This window comes from Ptychodera flava, chromosome 16 (genome assembly GCF_041260155.1).
Source record: "Ptychodera flava strain L36383 chromosome 16, AS_Pfla_20210202, whole genome shotgun sequence".
NCBI lineage: Eukaryota > Metazoa > Hemichordata > Enteropneusta > Ptychoderidae > Ptychodera > Ptychodera flava.
Window position 1 is genome coordinate 9,191,091 of NC_091943.1, and position 23,897 is coordinate 9,214,987.

A 23,897-nucleotide genomic window follows, 5' to 3' on the forward strand; every position below is an offset into this window, starting at 1 on the left:
AAAACATGTGCAATATGAAGGTATTTACGCTAATATATCTACGAATGATTTTAAATGCGAACGAGGATAACTTAACAGCAATCTCAAAATGGCGACGTCCACAATTAAATTTTGTGTATGGTTTCTTCTCATAGTCTTCGTGGATTACGGCTGTCTTACCTCTCCGGTAAGTGTATCTCTGCTGTTAGCTTCGAAAAAATATTGGAATATTGCATTTCATGTACATGGTAGTAGTAATTGCAATCGCCCGACGTGCAACTGCTGTTCTCAATTGTTACAACCACTTACGGAGTCCTGCTATTAAATTATGGCCCGGGACTGCCCGCGACACATGATGATATAGTCTTTCTTACTCTTTCGAGCAAATATCTGGATGTGTAAAGGTATTTGTAATCTGTTCAGGCAAGAAACTTCACTTTTGTTCGGATTTTCGTCTCGTATCCGGCCAGGATTTTCAGGGGGGAAAACCGCGCTTCTGTCTGTCAAGATTGCCAGCTGGGTTATACCATTTCAAACAAAGGGGTGGTCAACACACTGACAAATATGCCCATGGCCTCGGTTTTGGCCTGGTATAACAAGAAACTCACGGGGAAAAGTAGACAGTGGAAGGGTTCTCAACACTTTATACATGGATGAATACAAGGCATTTGCTTACGAACCATGGATCCATGTCTCTGGGATGACACTTAGAAATAGAACTGGCATGCAAATATTATCACAAAAAAGTATTTTTGCAAACGTGAGTTTAATATAGATGCAACCTCCACATATAACACATAGTTCCTTGTACCACATCAGGAACATTGTCAAATTTTGTTGATATTTGAAAATGTATAATTTTTAAATTTACAGGAATCTGAAGCACAGAGTTTTTTTCAGAGTGGCCACACCAACAATTGGGCAGTCTTGGTTAGTATTTTATAAAATCCTTTATCACTTTCCCTCCTCATCTCCTTCCTAACAGAACCTACTTACACAAAACTCTAAATATCTAAGGCTTTATTTTGAACAGATTACAGAAACATTTATTTTCAGTTCTCCTAACTCTTTAATCTTTACCTGGCAGACAGTATCACCTCCCCATCTACCAAGTCAGTACTACAAGAGGAATATTGAGCCAAAACCAAATGTATTTTCACCCACTTGGCTTGGTGTGTTATAGCAGCTTTAGTCTGTAAAAATCGTGTTTACAGTATCTCTGTCTTCAGGGACCTTCAAATCTTCAAGTCTTTGTTAAAATGCATCATATGGGACATGTTTTACTTTACTGTTTTAACCAACTTGACCTGATAGTGAAATATGAACTTGGCAGGTAAAGGGTTAATTCTGCGATGCTTATCCATATTTGTTCCATCGACCATCTCAGCATTAAATATCACATATGAGACAGTATTCAAATATCATCTTAGTGCTGAGAAATTTTCCCTTCCATGAAAGCAGTAACGAGGACACTTGATCACAATATCACATCTTTATTTTCAGTACTGTTCAAGATCTACTTTTCTTTACTAATTCTCTGTTATGGCTCACTTTAGGTTTGCACATCACGTTTCTGGTTCAACTACAGACATGTTGCCAATACACTGTCAATGTACAGAACTGTCAAACGCCTTGGCATACCAGACAGCCAAATCATACTAATGTTAGCTGATGACATAGCATGCAATGCTAGGAATCCCAGACCAGGTATGAATTTTGCACCATTGTCAGCGATGTGAAAAAGATTTAAACCATGCAATATCACTAAAACTACATTTCGAACAAATGTCTATAAAAATTGCTCTGATATCTAATTAATCTGGAGTCCGCCTCACGGACAGATATTTATGCTGTCAAATTTTTTCAATACATTTCTGGTACAGTGTTTTTGTTAAGGCCGGTACCCCGGTAAATGTTACCAGGGTTCCCCAGTCATTTTACCGGGGTCCCCTTGGTATATCAATGCAATCAGATCGGGGGACAGTAGAAATGTTACCGGGGTTCCCAAATCATTTACCAATGTTCCCCAACCTTAGCAAAAACATTCTGGTAAATAAAATTTTCACAGGCTTACTTTTTCAGTTTCCCAAAGAGTTAATATTGGAATAGTGGTCATTTTGAATGTCAAATATCAGAAAATTTAAAGTACAACTAAAATTTTCATAGTGGCCCCCCAGTATTTGTTATTGATTTGGTGAGAGAATTGTTGATAGTTTCATTGAAAGTGAAAGTTTTTAAGTCTTTCACTTTTGTGGTGCATACTACCTTTGTGTTATTAGAACTTGCAATGTGTAAATTGAAAACAAGCTCAATTAAACAAAGAAAGAAGAACTTAACACCAAAACAGAAAACCCGTAAATGTTCGACAGTGGCAGTGTTGTGAAGGATCTATTGTGTAAGGTTTTGGAATGAGATTAAGTACGATCATGCCGTATTCACATAGGGGAGTTTGCCTTTTTGCTGACCGTAGTTGATTTTCAGAGCTGTACAAGTGTTTTTGTGTGAAGTACAGACCTGAATGTCATTATCAAACAACTACAAAGCTGTTTAAGACCACACATGACACTTTAATAAATAAATATAACATAACATAACATAACTATAAAGCTAAAATCAGTTGCTCTACATGGTGTCTGCATCACGCCTACGGTCCCTTTTGCGTAAAGTGCTCCACAGTCTGTCTAACATTTCATCCAGGAGTAGGTCTGGTTTCTACCAGGTTGTATGATACTCTTGAACATTACGCTGTATAACAGTATAGTGTTGCGTTTCAGCTGACAAATGAATCTATCTATCATAATTGAAATATATATTTTTTTAATTAAACATGCAAAATTAGTCCAACAGATCCAGGTGCCATGCAGTTTGTCTTCTCAGTGTCATGGATAAGTTTTGTAAATTGTAAATTCCAGTAAAATGGCACAAACCAGTATATGTTACCTTGGTTCTCCAGTTTTCTGTAGGTTTCATCTCAGCATATACCCAGCACTAGTAGTATTTTCATTATCATATTTGGGATCATCAGCAGAAATGTGAGTGCAGTTGACATAGGTTTTGTCTCACTCTGTTGTGTTTATGATAACATCTGTGCTTCTGGGTCAGAATTCTACTTTTGATTTGCTTTTTGACAAATGACGTATTTTGGTTTTCTCTTTCAGCTACAGTATTCAACAATGCAAATCAACATATCAATGTCTATGGAGATAATGTGGAAGTAGACTACAGAGGATATGATGTGAGTACAACTTGCATGTGGTAATGAGCTGTGAAGTTATAATTGTCATGGAAAATTCACTGCTCTATATGAAATTCAGACACATTAAAACTACAAACTTGCATGGATTATGAAGGTAAAATATGCCTTGAGGATAGTTTTGGGACACTCAAACTTTTATGATACTTTGATGCTCTGCTACTATAGCCTGTGGACTGAACAAAATTTCCAATTTTTTTGTTAAAAAACAAAAATTTATTTTTTTCCCCATAGGCTTAACAAAAGATGTATTTATAATATCAACAATCAAATATCAAGTAAGGGTAAATTGTAGGTACTTTGCTCCTCTGACACCAAAATTTGCTCAGTGACCCCTGATTTATGTTCATTACTGTGAAAGAGGAAAGTCTCAGCAAAATTTTTAAACTTGTCAAATTTGTGTAATGTAGGCTTGCTTATTTAATTTCTCATGGTGCTTAACCCTTTCAGGCCTGACTTTCTGGTAACTTACCAGAGCTACCCCTATACCCCTACCGTATATAGGGGTTTATATTCAAGTTGTTCGCTGTAAAGAATGTTGGTTATTTATATCCTCCAGGTGACTGTAGAGAATTTTGTCAGAGTTATGACAGGCAGATTGCCGGAAAGTACAACAAAATCAAAGAGACTTCAGTCTGATGACAGAAGCAATATCTTGGTATATATGACAGGTTTGTATAGTCTCAGGTTTGTTGATATGACAAAATATGATTAACTTCCATAGATCACAGCAACTACACACAACATATCTGTAACTTTAGTTTGAAAAGTGTACCAAAATATGTAAATGTGATAATTATTTACCTTTGCGCAAGGAAGATGAATTTTTAAAAGTTCAGACTGGATGTTGCCATTAGGGAGTTTGTCTCCGTGTTTGGCTGAACGTAACTCTTTCAGGCCTAAATTCCGATAAACCGGTACAGGGCTAGCTCTGGTAAGTCACCAGAAAATCAGGACTGAAAGGATTTCATTGAGCACCTGTTGGCAGAAACTATAGCAAAACATCTGATATTTGTAAACTTAACTCCTTATCAGGTTTGATATTATCATCCTCAGAATGTGTAATCAAACTAGAAATGATGAATATCTAGTGAGATACATTTTATATCCACGTTATGATATTTTTTGTGTGTATAGGTCATGGAGGCGATGGATTCTTGAAGTTCCAAGATGCTGAGGAAATCTCCAGTATAGAATTGGCAGATGCGTTTGAACAAATGTGGCAAAAAAGAAGGTGAGTTAGTGTTTCAGCTGATTGGATAATTTTCATGACAATTGAAATGCTCAAATTGCAGAGTTATGTTATGGTTAGTTGTTAATGGTAAGAGTATTTCTTGAAGTTGTAGTGTATTATTTGCACTTGGTTACCAAGGCTGCCAATTTTATCATCATGTGTTGTTGACTTCTCTTTTGTGTCTTTGTGTGTTTGAGGTGTGTGTAGGAACTTTGCTTCATATTTAAACTTATTCACCAAAATTCCTTGTGAACAGGTCTACAATCGTTATCTGTTACAGTGGGGTTTAGAATGAATCATGTTGGTAAAAGGATAAAGTCAGCTTGTAGATTGTTCATAATTTGCACTGATTGGATGGCTGTAATTAGCCAAATTGCCCAAATTATTGGAGTAGATTGTTTTATAAAACCAGCAGCTGTTCATGATCAGTATTAATTACAGTATAGCATGCCAATTTAGTTCCAAAGGCTGACAAAACAGCTCCCCCAACGTCCTCCAGCATGCATACCATATAATCCCAAACTGCCAACATCTACCAGTACAACAGCGTAATGTTAGTCTACATTGGCATATTACCTAGACTTTGCAAGGAAATCAATACAAAGAAACAGATAAAGGTTGCATATTGATATTTCTAAAACTGCTTCAATATATTTACATCTTCATTTTTATCATTAATAGTGTATTTTCACACATCTGTATTCCAGATACCATGAGATATTATACATCATTGACACATGCCAAGCAGCATCCATGTATCACAAATTCTATTCCCCAAATATTGTGGCAGTAGCAAGCAGTCAGGTTGGGGAGGATTCCTTGTCGGTAAGTATGATGAGAATAACATGGTACTATATGGGTCAATAATGACATTTTATGGTAAAAATTACATGGACCAGCTTCAAGGTCATAGTAGTTTCTTTGGAACACAAAAATGTCTGTGATTTTGTGTAATAAACATCTACCAGACAGCATCTGATGTTTGGTCAGACAATTTACTAATATCTCAGTAAATGCTAGATAAGACTTTCTAATGAATACTGTTGGCAAACATGTTTTATTTTGGTCTGTGCAGCTGTTTGAGGTACATTCAGGAACTAGAAAAATAAAAACAAAGTCCCAGAACAATGGTATATTATCATGTAAATAAAAAAACAGAGAAAAATATTTCAAATCTACTTTGTTTACTTACATTGAAACTTGCTGCCCAACTTACGTCACATAAGCAATGTCAAATGACTTTTCTTTTTATTTCAGCATCATGTTGACCCAGCCATTGGTGTCTACATCATTGATAGATTTACCTACTATCTTCTGGATTTCTTGGAGAAAGTCCAACCAACGAGTCAAAACAGCCTAGGAGAACTGGTAATGTTGTGTGTACTATGTTTTCATCTTTGAACTGAGTGACTCCAGTAGATCAAAATGACGGTTTAACTACCAGAATATTTATAACACATTCACCCTACAATTCCCTGACCATTGACAACAATGAGTTTGGACCAAACCATGATGCTGTAAGGGTTAATCTTTTCTTTACAAAGTTGAATTTTGTTCAATAAATGTGTTTTGTTTTGTGGACATCTCGGGTTCAAAACAATGAATAATAGTGTTATTTTGATATTCTAAAGCATGAAATGAAATAAGCATTCATATTCTAACTCTTGATGGATACTTCAATGATTTGACAGTTACTGTAACTGTTGCTGATTTTTTGCAAGAGTTTTATTTTTTGAACCTCAAATGTAGGTTGAAAGTTCTTGTTGTACTCCCAATGGTGGTGAAACACATAACATATGCACATGTAAAGTGCATTGTTTTTTGTTTACATTTTTTCATTTTTGTCCGAATTAAGATTTACTTGCCAACATTAATACTGCAGTCTACACATGGAGAGGCTGAGTTGCCAAACTGAAATTTGTGCATCACAGTATACTTTCGGGACTAGAATAAAGAATATAGTTAATGTAGGAATCAGAAAAGTGAAAAAGTCATCGAAAGTTCAAGCTGCTGTCCCTGTAATGAACATTATTTGATGATGGAAGAAAGATTGATCTGAAAGTTGATCAAGTGAACTTCCATTTCAATTAGATTTGACAAGGCAGTCCTCAACTGTAAGCTGGTCCTTGCAAGTGGAAATGGAATTAATATACAGACTGTTAAATATATTTTTTGAAACTGCATTATATGATTATAATTCGGTCTATTTATAGTTTCAAGTTTGTCCCAAGAGCAAATGCATCTCAACAGTGGGTTGGAGGACTGATCTGTTTCCCCGTGACATCGACAAAGTACTGATTACGGATTTCTTTGGATCTGTGAGGAACGTTGAACTGAATGTTACAACGATAAGTCTGGAGAAACCAAACAGAACTCCAAAAGAAGGGATCACTAGATCGAAGAAAAGCCAAAGTCAACTCAAATATGCAGAGCAGTTTCCAAAATATTACAAAGAAGATACTAAACAGGTAAGTTTTTCACTAGATCATGTGAATTCAGTCATATGGAGAATGTACCTCAAGGACAGATAGTCAGACTGTCAGACAGTTTACATTTTTTTAAGGTAGAACGCACCTTGGGGACAGATATTCGGACTCTCAAACTTTTACAATTCTCTTCTGATATACCACATGTGGGGGCTCATTTTAAAGCTCTTGGTGAAAAAAAACTTTTCCCTGGCTTAGTTTTTCGAAAATCGAAAATTTTATTTTTCTCCATAGAGTTAACACAGGAATGGCGGCCATTTTGAATTTCAAATATCAGTAAATCTTGCGTAATTTGTCTCTCTAGTACCAAAATTTGCACGGTGACCCCCAATTTTTATTCTTGATTTTGAAAGAGAATGATTGAAAGATTCCTTGAGGAAAGTTTGAGCAAAAGTTTAAGTCTTTCACTTTCGAGACGCATACTACCTTAAGCTGTTCACCCCCAATTCCCTGTAAACAGGTCCACACTCACTATTGATAACAATGGGATTGGGCCAAACCATGGTGGTGAAAGGGTTAAGCTACAACTTGTGGAGGTTCATTTTGAAGCATATGGAGGAAATAAATTTTTACCGGCTCAGTTTTGTGAACTTTGGGAATTTCATTTTTAGAGATAACACAGAGATAGCAACAATTTTGAATATCAAATATTGGTAAATGCTAGGCAATTTTTTCTCTGATACATAAAGTTTTATGGTGAACCCTAAATTTTATTCTTGATTTTGAACGAGAATGTTTTATTATAAAAAGAAAGTTTAATTAAAAGTTTAAGTCTTTCATTTTGAGGCCTAAACTTCCTTAAATGCATGGCTTTTATTTGCTTTAAGAAAGTTGATGATTTTGCGTTTTGAATTTTCAAGACATGTTTAAGACAGGGGAGGATTAGAGGATGATCACTTAGTGATTCTTACAATAATGCATACATACCAGGCTGCTGAGAGGTTGATCATCACTAGGTAGTCAGCAATATGCTTAGAGAAATGCAGTTTGACTTTAAAAAATACATATTTTGCGTTACTTTTTCACTGAACTCAACAGATGACTTGTCAAATTGATGGTGAAGACTTCAACAGTGGCCTGTAATGCAGTTTTCCAAAATTTGCATAAATTTTCATGAAATCTTAATGCTATATTTCCTCTTTCTTATTCCTAACAGGTTGAGCATGCAACCAAGCTACCTGTACCATTTGTCGTAGTGTTTGGTGCATTCATAGCTGTGTCTTTATCAGTGTCAATGTCTCTCATCAAACTATGAACACCTTGATCAGCATGTGAATGCCTTTAATTTTAAGAAGTCCACATTGAGGTCAACATCTCAGCCTAGAAGATTTGAAGTAAAATGTTCAATGATGCAATTTGTCATCTATCCCAACCATTTGGAGCTATGGCCTACGGTTTTGAAGAGTGATACATAAGAAAATATTTCACTGACATTGATCACAGTTTACAAGACAGGTATTTTGACTCAGCTCTACTGTGTGGTGTTCATAGGCAAATGTGAAACAAAAAATAGCAGACGAGATTGTAAATTTTGTAGTAGTAGAACAAAGGCAAGGGAGTCATCCCTCAGGACTGACAAAACAAATTGTGAAAATCCTTAGGAGCAGAATAATCCAAAAGTACTGTAGAGAAATACGAATTGGCGTGTTGGACACAAATTTTTGTGACCAGTTTGAGTTACATTTTATTACTTTACTGAAGAGATGTAAATATGAGAATGTAAGTTTTCTTTTAATTTCTGAACATATTTTGATTTTTCAGACTTTTACAGAACTCCTGAAATCTAAATGAGCTTTTCCTACTTTTTAAAGATATCGTCAAAGTTTTGCCAGTTAAACTGGTTAACTTAGCAATTTTTCTACAGCTGATGTACTTTCCTATATGTCCGAACAATTTTTTCATATGCCTCTTCAAATATGGATGTTGATTTAGATCTGGTAGATGTACAACGAAATGATACAAATTATGAATAAAGAAAATTGTTGAGTTGTATGAAATATACATTGCAGTTGCTAAAATGATGTATCAGAAAAACGTTAGCCATATCTTGACCATTTTCCTCAACCTGGATGTGAAGTGAGAATGTTTTTATAATTTCAGTTATTAAAATGACTTCTTTTCTCAAATACAATTCTCATCAGTTCATACATACACTTTCACTTTCTTAAAAACAACTGTTTAACTAGGGTGTGGGAAATGGGAACCCTCTGCACTACAGGGAAATTGGGGAGAAAAATTCAACCCAGCTGTACTTCTTTCTATCAGTCACTGTTGCAATCATCTGTTGAATGAAAATCTTTTGAAATTGACCTGAAATGACACGAAATGAATCAACATGGTATCTAACATGTTTTGAAATAAATGATATACAAGTTTGTACACATCAAAGTTGCTTTACTGTCTGTCATCGAAAGACATTTTTAAAAGACATTTTTGCATTAATGACATGCACAACGTAAACAGTTTATGCTTTCAGATAACATCTCAATGTATAAGTTAATGTAACTTCTTCTTCGAAAATTCATATTAAAGTACTGAATTTTCTAGCATTGTGGATCCAGATGTTTGCTACGACTACAAATTCACCTGCATTGCCAAAACTATAAAACAATAGCAATAATGAACCCCTTCACAGTCCACAGTTGACTCTAGCTTGCTTTCGTCTTTTACGAGCTGGGAGGGGTACATTATTGCTGAAATAATTCTAGAGTCCCATTATGTCACTCTCCACCTGGAGTAAACTATTCAGTGGGTAATGCTTTGTTCACAAATTGACCTCAAGACTGTCTGTAAATAAGAAAACAAAAAGAAACTTGACTACTTAGGAACAGAACGCCGGTCTGCTTTCTGCCAGAAATTACATTGTTGAGCAAATCCATACAATTGTCAAGTCCATAGACCAGTATCAGAGGTCCTCAATTGTGGCCATTGCATTGTCTTCCTTGTCATGAGATCTAAATTCAACAATGCAGGTAAAATTATTATGTGTCCCAGACCTCACATTGCTGATGTTTTTCACTCATGTACAACTTATCAGACTTTTGAAAAGGTCTGTGACTTAACAATCATTGAGGTAGCTACATACCTTTTAGACACTTTCAGATTTTTATTTTTTTCTCAATTGAACACGTCCCAAACCCCAATAAAGTATACATTTTCTGAAAGCCCTGATATAGAGCTATCCGACCAAGCACAGTACACGGTCATTATTTGCATAAGAGTCACGTGACAAGCGTTTTGCTTAAGCTTCAAAAAACCGGTTTTTCCCGCCTTATGCGAACACGCTGCAAGATTTCCGGTTGGAATTTCTTCATTGACAAGCCTTGACAATATCCTTCAAAACCTGTCTGCGATTTTCTTTATGCCTTTGTTTTTTTTTAATGCGCTCTTAAAGGTGTTAGATGAAGTTGCTTTTCAAGGAATTTTAATTATCACGCCATATAATTTGAATGGAGCCTCCGGGAAAAAATCGCAGACACGGTTTTGAAGGATATTGTCAAGGCTTGTCAATGAAGAAATTCTAACCGGAAATCTTGCAGCGTGTTTGCATAAGGCGGGAAAAACCGGTTTTTTGAAGCTTCAGCAAAACGCTTGTCACGTGACTCTTATGCAAATAATGACCGTGTACTGTGCTTGGTCGGATAGCTCTATATCAGGGCTTTCAGAAAATGTATACTTTATCGGGGTTTGGGACGTGTTCAATTGAGAAAAAATAAAAATCTGAAAGTGTCGAAAAGGTATTTAGCTACCTTAATCATTGAATTATTTACTACTTTTTCACATGCATTCACGCATTGGGAATGTTTTACATCAGTTTCAAAAAAAAAATTAATCAAGCTGACTTGCACAGCTTTAGTTGTCTATGCATCAAAAATAAAACAGAAACAACAACATTCAAATGCATTCTTTTGTGACTATAGGTAATTCCTTAGCAAGCTCATAGCTTTTTAACTGTCAGTGAGACTTAGATTCTCAGCCCATTTTCGACCAATTTAACGTTCGACTGCATGCCATTTCTTATCAACTAATTTCCAATAAAGTGACTTAGTTTTGACGTTGGTTTCTGTCAGACCATAATTCTCACTTTCCTTCATTTTGGATGTTTGAAGTGATGATTTGTTTCCAGGAATCTGGAATAGCATTGAGGAGTGTTTCATACCCTGTCTTAATTTCCTCTTGCACATGTCTATTTGCACCTCCTCTAATTTTTGCAATTATTTCCCATTGTTGAAGCCAGTCATTTCTGTTATCATTCCAGATGTCCTTAAGCCTTTAATAAAATTCTACTCTTTGGCAATTTTTCATAAAAGAGATTTCCTTCATTCTGAATATTGTCATTATACCACAGAACTTCACTAAGAAGCTTGTGTTTGATGTGGGTAAATTCACTCTTGTAAGTCTGAGTGACCTCCAGGTATTTAACATATTCCCATACACCATTAGGGTTCGGTTGTTGTTGACTTTGAAATTGGGATGGAGATAGTAACAATCACTTTTCAGTTTATTGTCAAATTCGCTATGAAATACTTTGATAAGCTGGCCCATTTCTGAATTTTTTCTCAAATAATTTCATAAGAAAGTTTAATTGGAGTGCACTAATTTTTTTCTACAATGTCGACAACTTTTTTGCCACATTCATCAGAAAACGTGATAGAGGGCTGGAAACGCAGTGCGCCCTCAACTGCGACTCTTGATAAGGTCAAAGGTTATTGAGAGGTTCAGCGAGGGAACTGGCAAGGGAACGAATCCGAAACAGATGCTTCAGACCGTGCTTCAACTGACAATACTTAATCACGGTCCCTCCACAAAACTGGTGATTTATTCTAGAGTTAAACAGCTATGGCTGAACAAACCATAAAATCATCAACTATATCAAAGAGGGATATGATAGATTCACTCTTTGATCGGGTAAGTACAAAAGTATGATATCTACTGCAATGCCAAGTAAACACACACTAACCATGGAGGTAGTAGAGAAGGAGTCACAACTAGGCGGAGATCAAGGGACCATGTGTTTTGGCCGCTGTTTGCCTTACTAACTACTCCATTAGCACCAACGGGACTTGCGAACGCGTTTTCTCGGATTTAGGAAACAAGATTAAGTTCGTTCGGGGTCGTTCGGGTGTTTTCGGCCGTCCCTCGGCAGTTGACAGATCTTCAAACATGGCGTCACGTGTCCAAACGTCGCGTCGGGAAGTTCGAGTCGTTCCACTGATTTTGATGTACACGATGTTAAAGAGGTCGAGGAACAGATAATTGAGGAAGGGAGCTTTTGTATCTGTAAAGGCGCGGAGACTGAGTTGATGATAGCTTGCGATTACAAAAAAAAATGCCATACATCGTAGAGCAGCATTGTTAACACGGCAACTTTTTCCCAAATCCAGTTCTTGGTTCTTGCCGTGTTTTATCATGTTGTACTGGCATTAATGATGAGGTTAAATAAGAAAGCACAGCTTTTAACTGCTACGTCCATGACTTTAATGAATGGTCGCGATATAAAACAACACGTATGCATTGAACAAAGCGTCGCAGCGTCGCCTATGGCGTCGCTGGCGTCGCGTCATAAACACCCGGGAAACTCTACAAGTTTAACCACAGGGGTTGTCTACATGTCCGTCCCCACGGGTGGGTAGGTGTTTCGTTGTATCGCTAATAAAGATATATTCTACCAACCTTTGGTGTTTCGGTCTTAACTTAGCACTGCCTTCGACAATCTTGCGTATACGTTTTATCAATGCTGCGTCTATTATCTGATGAGTTTGAGTGCCTAATTTGCCAAAGTAATCAAGGGTAAATTACTAATCTGTGGACGCTCTCACCGGATTATCACCGGATTAAATTTGACAAAGTCAACAACGAACGCACCAGCAAGGTATAACACAAGACTTGCTGGTGCATACGTTGGTGACTCTGTCAAAGTTAATCCGTTGATAATCTGGTGACTGCGTCCACAGATTAGTAATTTACCTCGTTTACTTTGGCAAATTAGGCACTCAAACTCATCAGATAATAGACTAAATTACTGCCCTTGCTTGCCTTAGCGAATTACGCAATCAAACTGGTAAGATAATAGACGCAACACAGTGACAAAACTTCGCTAAAGATTGTCAAAGGACGAACGAAAAAAGAAATCGTTACAAAACCAGCGCTAACATAAGACAAAGACACCAAAGCTGCAAAGAAAGGTTGGTAATATAACTCTTTATTGGCAATATATATCATAGTAAAACATATTAAAATAAAATAAACCATAGCAAGAAGAACCCTGTCCTTAGACAAGACACCCCTACCCCTGGGGACTGACTTTGTTGCAATTCCCTATGGTTTAACCCACGCTCACGGCAGTGCTGCAGTCCGCTGCACCATACTCAGTACACGATTGAAAAGTTCGTGATCAGAACTTTCATTCTATCAAGGAAAGGTTCCTGCGATCGAATGTAAAGTATATAAAAAACGACGTTAAAATTACCCAGATTTTGAGAATGAAAAACTTAAATTCCTTGTAACTTCACTTTTCGTGGACGGAACGTGTCGTTTCTTACACTATCATGACGCACTTGACCCAAGCTACGCAAATACAGTCTTTGCGCAGGCGTTATGACACTGTGGAGAAACTGAGTCGCATTAGCAAACCCAGGTTAATTTCACTCGGTTCGGTTGCGAAGGTACCGTCGGCAACGCACATGGCGGGAAAGGGGTGTTAAACAATGGACATAAAGGGATTAAACCAATGGTGCACAATAGTAATAAACGTAATTATCTCAGTTGTGACTCCTTCTCTACTACCTCCATGCACTAACCATGGACGTAACAACAATACATCCATGCTCTAAACAGTTGGGGCTTGACTGCGGGTAGTCTATCGGTTACGGCATGAACGTCTGTTACAGTAACGCTATGCTTCAACCGAAACCTACCAATTTGAATGGCATCACATTGGTGTAATTGCTTCATCAACTGAAATCAGAACATTTTATTTTTGTGCATTCATATTTCATTGTGTCAAAGCATCTAGCGTCTATGCATCACAACACTGGAAATGATCCATAAAGTTGATTGAAATAGGTGCTCTAGGTCCAGACATTGGTGTCATAGAAAAAAGATAGAATAACTGAAAATCACATCGTGCTAGATTCAGGTGCCACCAACTGATAAATTTCATCAATTTCACAAAATCATCACAAAACATGTTTTGAAGGCTAATATACCAATTTTACATGTTTTTGACCTTCACCTAAAATTTTGAGGGAAAGTAGAGCTGTTCGTAACTGCCCTACCACTAGCATACACGGAAATTGTGCCCTCCTACTGAATTTTAATGCCCACTGCCCTCCAGTATCTATGGTCTGCCCACTGCCCACTGCCCACAACAATTCAAGCTCCCCACTGCCCTCTCCCCACTACTGAATTCCCCGTTGCCCTCTAGATACCCACTAGGCAACCAAAATCAACACAAAACCGTGCGAGCAGCTAGCAGTATACCTTGGAACATTGCTCCCCTCTTCCTCAACTTTTTTTTTTTTTTTTTTTTTTTGGTTCTTATATAGCGCACATATCCACAAGTAGATGTGATCAAGGCGCTTTACAATTATTATTACCCCTGGTCACTGGACCTAATATGATACCACTCAACTCCCTGGGGAGCAGACATCAGCTCACATGTGCAGCCAATAAGCGCAGCAGAGCTAAACGCACACATAACAACCTCTGTCCTACCAGGTACCCATCACTCCTGGGTGGGGAGAAGCAATGAGGAATAAAGTGCCTTGCCCAAGGACACAACACCACAGCCATGCCGGGGCTCGAACTCACCATCCTTTGATCGTGAGTCCACTGCTCAAGCCATTGGCCCATGATGCCTCACTTCAGTCCACTACGGTTTTCCCCTCCCTCTACGTATTTTCAGGTACCCACTGTCCAAAATTTTCTCCCCGCCCACTGAAAATAATGAAATTTCTTCCCCGCCCACAGTAAATATCGATTTTTTCTCCCCGCCCGCTGATTCGTTTTAAAATTTGCCCGCCCGCTGAAAAACTGCGCACGAACACCTTTTTACACGAACAGCTTGGTTGGCGGCACCTGTAGATTAAATCATTGCTAGTGCATTGTGTAATGAAGGCATAGTTTGGTCTAAGACAGGTATACATACAAAAACATTGCATAAACAATGGCAACTTTCATTGATCACGGACAAATCAACGTGAGCAGTACAGTATGAAGATCTTTCTCTGAGATGAAATTAAAATATATTGAGTACGTCAAGGTAAACCTTATTATGAGACTTTTGTGCTGTCAGTTTATTTCTTTTGAATATTCATGCGATACCGCTATAGCTTTGTTTTTTTTGTGTTGAAAAAATATGTTGTGATTTTACCACTACTTTGAAAATTAATAAACAACAATGGCAAAGTTTTTTACTTTCTATCAAGTGTGGAATTACAAACGATTTTCCTGAAAAAATCGAGGAAAAATCGGAAAGGAGTGTTCCTTGGCAGTGCTTTATAGAACACATGCACAAGAAATGACAGTAAAAAATTCAATAAAGAAGAAGCTGGAAAATGTGAAAGGCCAGATGGGAACCATCAGTTTGATTTTTTGCGATTTACACGCCAGTCATAAAGTATGTAAAGATTCAAAAGATAGCAACTTACATAAAATTAGTTTGCAGCAAGCGTAACTATTCTGCCAATACTTTCTTTCTCCTTTTTTGTTGCATCACCATATCAGACCATAACTGGAAAAGTTTAAACACTGTCAATTATTGCTCTGTAAAGAGAAATTAAAATTTGACCGACGTTGTGCTTTTTTCCCCCACCATTCTACTCATATGGATATCCCAACTTACTGCATTTTATTTTATTTTAAAAGATATGTTGTAAAGATAAATGAAATTTGGAAATATAAACTGCAGACCAATTTTGTTATTTTAATGAAAGTCTGAACATTTTTAGGGGTAAAATCTCATATTGACTTTTCAGTGTTGTTTTTTCATTGTTGTTTTCTGTGAAAATTACAACAAAAAATTGTATCTAAAAATGTTTCCATTGAATGTTTTGACGATAATGAAAGTGTACTTTGCTTTTCCAGGGTGAAGAATTAATAGAAAGGCTTGGATGTCAAGTGTTTATCCTTGTTTCACAAGATGGAATCTGGTCTAGTTACATGGGAAGTGAAGTCTTCCTGAAAGAATTCCGTTCTTCTGGATTGAAAATAAAATCACAGGATGTTCTACGGACAAAGCAGCAAGATTTCCACTTTGTAGAAGATGCTGGATGCAGTCAACAAATATTGTACAGTACACAGCAAAGAACTTATCATATCAACAATATAAAATCTTCAAAGCTTGAGAATGTCGAGAAGCCTCCTTGCTTGTGTGACACTCTCGCCAGAGCATCAAATAATGAGAATATGACAAGAGACTGTTGCATAGTAACCAACACCATGAACAGTTGCGTAGAGACCAACTGCCAAAATGATGAGAAGGATGTGAAAAGAGAGCAAACTGAAGAAATTCAAATGGAATGTTTTTCCAAAGAAAAGTTGGTGAAAGAGTCATACTTGGAAATTGGTGATGAAGGAGAAACAGCAACTATTATTACTATTGAAACTGAGGCAAAAAAGGAAACTCCTGATACAGAAACCATACCATATATGGCAGATGAGGCGATGTCTTTGGCAAATGTTGATGGAGGAAATGTTTCTTTGTTGCCAGGCAACCATGGCTGCAATGAGGAAAAGAGGGAGAAATCACCTGATGATCATGCCAGAAGGGTGTTTGAAAATGCTGAAATAAAAACAAAGGATGCAAATATTGAATCAGAAGAGGGTGCTGTTGACAACCCAGATAAATCAAAGCTGGGTGAATCAATCAAGGCAAATGCTGCACACAGACATCATCTTGGAAAAAACTATTCTGAGGAAGATTTCAGGCTTCACAAAGAAAAGATAGAAACTATGTTTAAAGAATCAAATGAGAGTAAACCACATTTATGTGAAAGGTGTGGTTTATCATTAAAGGATTTAAATGGACTGGAAGTACATCAGCAGAAAGCATTATGCTCTGAACGTAAATGCCAGTTTTGTGGAATGTGTTTTCCAATCAGAGCCTGGCAAGAACACTTACTTGAAAATCATGTGGCCAAGGTGACCATCTATGGGTGCCACATCTGTGAGAGAAAATTCATCTGTTATCATTCCCATCGTGATCATCTAAAAGTTCATGAATCGGAGAGGAACTCTCTGATTTGCAATGTTTGTGGAGAGACATTTAACAGATTTTCGACATTGAAACTTCATCAGCTTGCACATAAAGGTACAGAGCTTAAGTGTGAATACTGTGAATACACAACTTTTGTGAAACATCGCTTGAACAGTCATATGAAACGACATTTTGAGAGAGGAAAGTTTGAATGTAAATTTTGTGGCAAACACTTGAATAGTGGCGTTTGTCTCAGCTCCCACATCCGAAGATTTCACATCAAGTCCAAACATCAGTGTAGTGATTGCAAGAAGGAGTTTTCATTTCTACGTGAATTGAATAATCACAGAGCTCGACACCATCAAGACAATGTAGCCAGTTTCATCTGTGAAAAGTGTGGCAAAGGTTTTCTCTCTAAAATTCTGTTAAATCTTCATCTCAAAAAGACTCATAGTGATTATTCTGTACAGTGTGAGGTTTGCGGGAAACAGTTTAAGCACCAATCAAAGCTTCAGACACATTTAAAATTTCACAACAAATCTATAAATCAATTACACCGATGTGAACTTTGCCCCAGAAAGTTCACGACCATATCAAAGGTCAAAATACACATGAGGTCAGCCCATTCTTTCGAGAGGCCGTATCAGTGTCAGTTCTGTGAATATTCCTGTAAATTAAAGGGAAATCTGACAAAACATATAATAAGAATACACAACAAAAAATGAGTTAACAACTATAGAGAAGTTGGCTAATTAGATGGTAGAGAGTGCAGTGGGCAATTTTTGAATGTTCACCATTGATAAAGAGTCGTTGTCATTCAATTTACATACTTCAGGCAGTATATGCCTCAAAATTGAAAGACTTCGACTTTTGCTCAAAGTTTCCTCAAGGAAACTTTCAAGCATTCTCATATTATTCCGAATTTACTGATATTTGAGTATCATTCAAAATGGCCTCCATCCCTGTGTTATCTCCGTGGGAAAATGTAAATGTTGAATCATCACAAATACAAGATTGCAGAAACTGTATTTACTCCAACAGCTTCAAAATCAGTCCACACTCAGTTGTAGACCAGAACAGTATTATAAAAATTTGAGAGTCTGTAGATCTTTGTCCCCAAGACACATTCTACGGTTGCATTACAATACATGGAGCACCTGAAGTAGATAGGCACCAAATCGTCCTTGTAAAAACAATGAGGCTTTGTTAATAGTGTGGTCTCTTATAGCTTTTTGAAGCAACAAGACCCATGAATTATGTAAATTTGCTGACAACCTGGGCTCACTATTCTATAGTGTTACCAAATAGATAGAAATTTTTTGGGAAGTTCCAATGATATTTCTCACTGTTAACAATATTGAACAGTGATAGGGTATTACAGTGTATAAAGTACATTTTATTTTTTCAAGAACAGTTGTACTGTTCTAGGAACATTGGGTCTGGTAAAAGTAAACATGGCATAGCTTCATAGGGCTTTCTGGTAAATTGAAACATTACCTTGTGCAGTGTTTCTGCAAAGTTTCAAAATATCCTAGTGTTATGTGTTAGTGTGTTTATGAGATGAGGTCAAATTGTACTTGCCAAACAAGAACTTTCATTCACAAAACATGTGATTCTCCACAATAATTGATGGAAAAGATAAAAAACAACTGTACTAGATTCTCAATCTTGCTTACCTTACACTCTGACTGTTGACAATTTGCTCATGTTCGTAAGGTAGTATGTGCCTCGAAAATGAAAGACTTTAGCTCAAATTTTCCTCAAGGAATATTTCAATCATTCTCTTTCAAAATAAAGAATAAAAATCCGGGGGCACCGTGCAAAGTTTGGTGAGAGAGAATAAAATTACTCAAGATTTACCAATATTTGAAATTCAAAATGGCTACCATCCCCGTGTTAACTCTATGAAGAAAAAATAAAATTTTTAGTTTTCATAAAACTAAGCTGGGGAAAAGTTTTCTTACACCAAGAGCTTCAAAATGAACCCCCACAAGTAGAAGATTAGAAAAGGAATTGAAAAAGTATGAGTCTGAATATCTGTCCCCGAGGTGCATTCTACCTCATGTTTTACTTTTAATCTATTCTTTCTTTTATGTCTCTCATAATTAAACAATAAATTCTTCCATAGTGGGAGGGGACTTTTTGCATCTGCAGCAAAAAAGAAGATTGATTGATAGCTTTTTTTTAAGGTTGAAGTAATTACATTTTTTGTCTCTTGGCAGCTTTGCTGTGTAGTGTTCACTGGCAAATTTTCAAGAGAGATTAAAAATTTTGTAGGAGCAGAACAAATGCAAAAGAGTTATCCCCAGGACTAACAAAACAAATCATGAAAGTCATTAGGCGGGGAAGAATCCAAATGTACTGTAGAGAAATACAGATTCGTTGTTTGGACACAAATTACCATGTTTGTGGCCAGTTTCAGTTAAATTTTATTACTTTGTAGAAAAGATGTAAATATTGGCACTTTAAATTTTCTCAGAGTTTCTTATAATTGTTTTTGAACATTTTACATAATCCTGACATCTTAACAAGCTTTTCCTAAACTGTTTAGCTCACATTTGGTATATATACCAAAGAGCTTTATATGGTAAGTCAGTGTTGATGTGTGTGTGTATCTATGTATGTCCATTGACATCAAAAACTCAAAAACCACAGCACCCACCATCCTAGTAATTGATGTACAGGTGCACGTAGAGGTGGAGATGTGAATTTGTTCAAATGAACATATCAGTGCCAAAATATGCAAATGAGGTAAAAAAGGGGGAATTCCTGCAAACTGCTAAAATCTAACCACAGACCAGATTTTACATGTTGGTGATATTTTTGCAGAAACACACAAAAAGACCTCCTTAAAAATTACTGCTTGATGAATTACCAAATATTGTTTACCAGTACATTAATTCCATGTACTACAATATCACAAGAGGACATCTTTTTACCTTGGTATAGCAGATTGTATCATTATTTTGATGTACCAGGCTGCATGGTGTTGTATATGTTTGTGTCCATTGCAACAGTTGCCAACCATTACATCCTTTGCCTTGGTATTTGATGGACCATGCATCAAAATGTGTTCATATGCACTTGACATCATGATCATTGCAAGCTTAGGCCCATTGATTGATAGAAGCTATGAATCCTATGTACACTCACTCTGGCCTGCCACATTGAACCAAATGTGAGCCAAGTGTCCATGGTACTATTTTTACTAATGTCAAAGTTTTGCCAATTTAATTGGGTTAAAGCAATTTTTCTACAGCTGATATACTTTAATTTTTGTCACAGTGAATTTTTTCTTTGCCTCTTCAAATATGGGTTGATTTAGATCTGGTAGATGTACAACAAAATGATACCAATTATGAATAAAGAAAGTTTAGAGTTCATTGTCAGAAAAATTATAACAGCGTAGCTCGGTTATTGAACCAATCTTTGTGAGATTGGGGATTTGGCCCAGCAGTTTTGTCTGTGGCTTCTCCGCTAAGTGACTGGGTACCGTACGTTGTGAGTTCGAACCCGATTGAAACCACCATATTTTCTACCCTGGATTGATAGCTCTGCTGGTGGACAGAATTGTCTCTGAGGCTGATACGAGATACTACTTATATTGTTTGACATGTTGAAAGATACTGAATGAATGGGTGATCGTGCATATATTCAACCCGGTTTAAGACAAGATAAAGGAAACCATTGCGAAAATGAATTAATGGTCATGACCATTAATGCTGTTCCTTAAATTTTATATTTGCTTTGTCATGGTTACAATGATTCTGATCAAATGGAAGAGATGACTGATTTTATGGTTAACATTCTGAGAAGTCTCTTTTCTTCTAGAGTTAAACTTGATTCTTTCATTCTTTGTGAAACTTTAAAGTCGTGTAAATCATCGTTTTTGTTCAGAATGGCAGAATTGTGTGCTTTTCCAATTTTCAAAGTAACTGCATCAGGTCTAAAAATAATTAAGGATCTGTTTCTCATAGTCTAAATATGATCTTGAACAGCCGTTTATTTGCATCACTGAAGCTAAATTTGAAGAAACCTGGCAGTGCAATGTAAAAAATGAAATTGCCTACTAATTATGATATTACAGCTTAGCTTTATCAATACCAGTGAATTTTGTGACGTCCACCCCATCAGATTATCACTGATATTGTATCCGATTATCACATCCACCCCATCAGATTATCACTGATTTTGTATCCTATTATCACATCCACCCCATCAGATTATCACTGATATTGTATCCGATTATCACATCCACCCCATCAGATTATCACTGATATTGTATCCGATTATCACATCCACCCCATCAGATTATCACTGATATTGTATCCGATTATCACATCCACCCCATCAGATTATCACTGATATTGTATCCGATTATCACATCCACCCCATCAGATTATCACTGATATTGTATCCGATTATCACATCCACCCCATCAGATTATCACTGATATTGTATCCGATTATCACATCCACCCCATCAGATTATCACTGATATTGTATCCTATTATCACATCCACCCCATCAGATTATCACTGATATTGTATCCGATTATCACATCCACCCCATCAGATTATCACTGATATTGTATCCTATTATCACATCCACCCCATCAGATTATCACTGATATTGTATCCGATTATCACATCCACCCCATCAGATTATCACTGATATTGTATCCGATTATCACATCCACCCCCATCGATTATCACTGATATTGTATCCGATTATCACATCCACCCCAACAGATTATCACTGATATTGTATCCGATTATCACATCCACCCCATCAGATTATCACTGATAATGTATCTGATTATCCAGCATTGTGGCTATGGGGTGTTTCTTTTACCTAAAAATGCCCTTGCATCGTCAAAACTATAAAATAATAGCAATAATGTTCTCCCATCTGACCCACAATGGACGAAAGCATACTTTGCATTGCATGATGTACTCTGCTTTGTCAGTATATTATGTCGTGCAAAGTTTGCTTGAGTCTATTAGGATGAACAAAAAAATTGTGCTGTTCCGATAACCCAACCTATCTTATTTTTTACCTGCCAACCCCAAACTTTTAAGGTAAAATCCAAAGTAAAAAAAAAAAAGGAAAGAAAAATCCCGTAAAATCACACCTTCATTACTTGGCATTTGATTTTCGCTTGAACAAGGATGTCTTTTAAGTTTTTTCCTTTATTTGTATGATACATTTTTCTGGAAATGTTGTGGCCAGTGTTTGACCGCCCTGAACCCCTGAAAAATGCATAAATTTAAAAATATTTTGGAAAAAAAAAATCCCTGTCGATCTACCTACCCTATTTTTGAAAACCATGTTATCGGAACAGCACATTTTATTTTATTTTTTGGCCTTATCCTGGAAGGGGTACATTATTACTTAAATAATTCAGAGTCCCATTACTTTTCTCTCCACCTTGAGTATAGTCTTCTCAAGACGCAATTTTTTGTTCACAAATTGACCTCAAGACTGTCAGTAAATAAAAAAAGAAACCTGACCAATGATGGAATCATGGAGGTAAGAAAACCTTTGAGTAGAACATCTGATCTGCCTTCTGCCTGAGATAACATGGTTGAGCAAATCAATACACTTTTCAATTCCATTAACTAGTCTCAATGCTCCTCAACTTTGGCCATTGCCCAGTCTTCCTTGCCACCAGAAACTTGAACTCAATGATTCAAGAAAAATCATTGTGTCCCAGACCGCACACTGCTTTTAAGAGTTCCTTTGTAAGGTCAAATTTATTTATTAAGTTACTTGTTAAGAAATTTACCGACTCGCCTTATAATAGACTCTAAATTAAAAGTTTGATGATATTATCGATTTTATCCGATAATATTTGATAAAACTGTGTCAGAACATCAGCCACTTCCCAACCCATCTAATATTAGACTCTAACTTAAATGTCAGACGATATTATCGGTTTTATCCGATAATATCTGATAAAAAAGCATGTCAGGCATTGGCCACTTCCCCTGCAGCCCGTCTTATATCAGACTCTAACTTAGATGTGGACGATATTATCAATTTTATCTGATAATATCCAATAAAACACAATGTTGGACATCAGCCAATACCTTCAGTCGTCTAATATGAGAATTTAACATCTAAGTAAAGAGTTTAATATTAGACTAGTGGGGAAGTGGCTGGTGCCCGATATGTTGCTTTATCGGATAATATCAGATAAATTGATAATATTGTCTAACATCTAAGTAAGAGTTTAATATTAATGGGTAGGGAAGTGGCTGATGCCCGACATCTCGTTTTATCAGATAATATCGGATAAAATTGATATATTGTCTAACATCTAAGTTATATTAGAAGGATTGGGAAGTGGCTGATGCCCAACTGGCTGTTTTATTGGATATTATTGGATAAAATCGATAATATCATCTTATATCTAAGTTAGAGTCTAATATTACATGTGTGAGGAAGTGGCCGATGCCAACATGCTGTTTTATCGGATAATATTATCCATGTTAGATCACTTTGTTCTCATGCTCCTGAAACTCTCTAACTTAGACATCTTAGACAATATTATGGGATAATAAAGAAAAAGCCTATGTCGCGCCTTCATAGGGACCTACACTGCAATGCTGCTAGTCTTGGTGACTGACTCGATCCAGCTTCTCTGCTCACATAACCTGTACGCGCATACCTAGAGTATGTCATATGGATGCAAACCTGCCATAGGGATGCAACTGTGACAACTGGGAAGGTCTGCTTTTGTATT

General features: G+C 36.7%; 2 protein-coding genes across 3 annotated transcripts; both read left to right on the forward strand.

Moving 5' to 3' along the window:
- The first annotated feature begins 47 nt into the window (after positions 1 to 47).
- On the forward strand, positions 48 to 8,951 carry LOC139152746 (GPI-anchor transamidase-like). 2 transcript variants are annotated; one of them, XM_070726066.1, is made up of 11 exons: positions 48 to 166; positions 853 to 909; positions 1,536 to 1,686; positions 3,138 to 3,214; positions 3,792 to 3,903; positions 4,370 to 4,466; positions 5,174 to 5,291; positions 5,724 to 5,834; positions 6,680 to 7,029; positions 7,474 to 8,286; positions 8,335 to 8,951. In XM_070726066.1, exons 1-9 carry the CDS (start codon positions 89 to 91, stop codon positions 6,995 to 6,997), a joined length of 1,119 nt encoding a protein of 372 aa, XP_070582167.1. In that variant the 5' UTR covers positions 48 to 88; the 3' UTR covers positions 6,998 to 7,029; positions 7,474 to 8,286; positions 8,335 to 8,951. The 2 variants fall into 2 exon arrangements, with proteins under 2 accessions (XP_070582167.1, XP_070582166.1); XM_070726065.1 differs by having other exon boundaries at positions 6,680 to 6,934; positions 8,109 to 8,286.
- A 2,726-nt stretch (positions 8,952 to 11,677) lies between these two features.
- LOC139152748 (oocyte zinc finger protein XlCOF22-like) lies at positions 11,678 to 20,540 on the forward strand. Its single transcript, XM_070726070.1, has 2 exons — positions 11,678 to 11,860; positions 16,040 to 20,540. The coding sequence occupies exons 1-2, from the start codon at positions 11,792 to 11,794 to the stop codon at positions 17,873 to 17,875; spliced, it is 1,905 nt and encodes a 634-aa protein (XP_070582171.1). The 5' UTR covers positions 11,678 to 11,791; the 3' UTR covers positions 17,876 to 20,540.
- Positions 20,541 to 23,897: the final 3,357 nt, after the last annotated feature.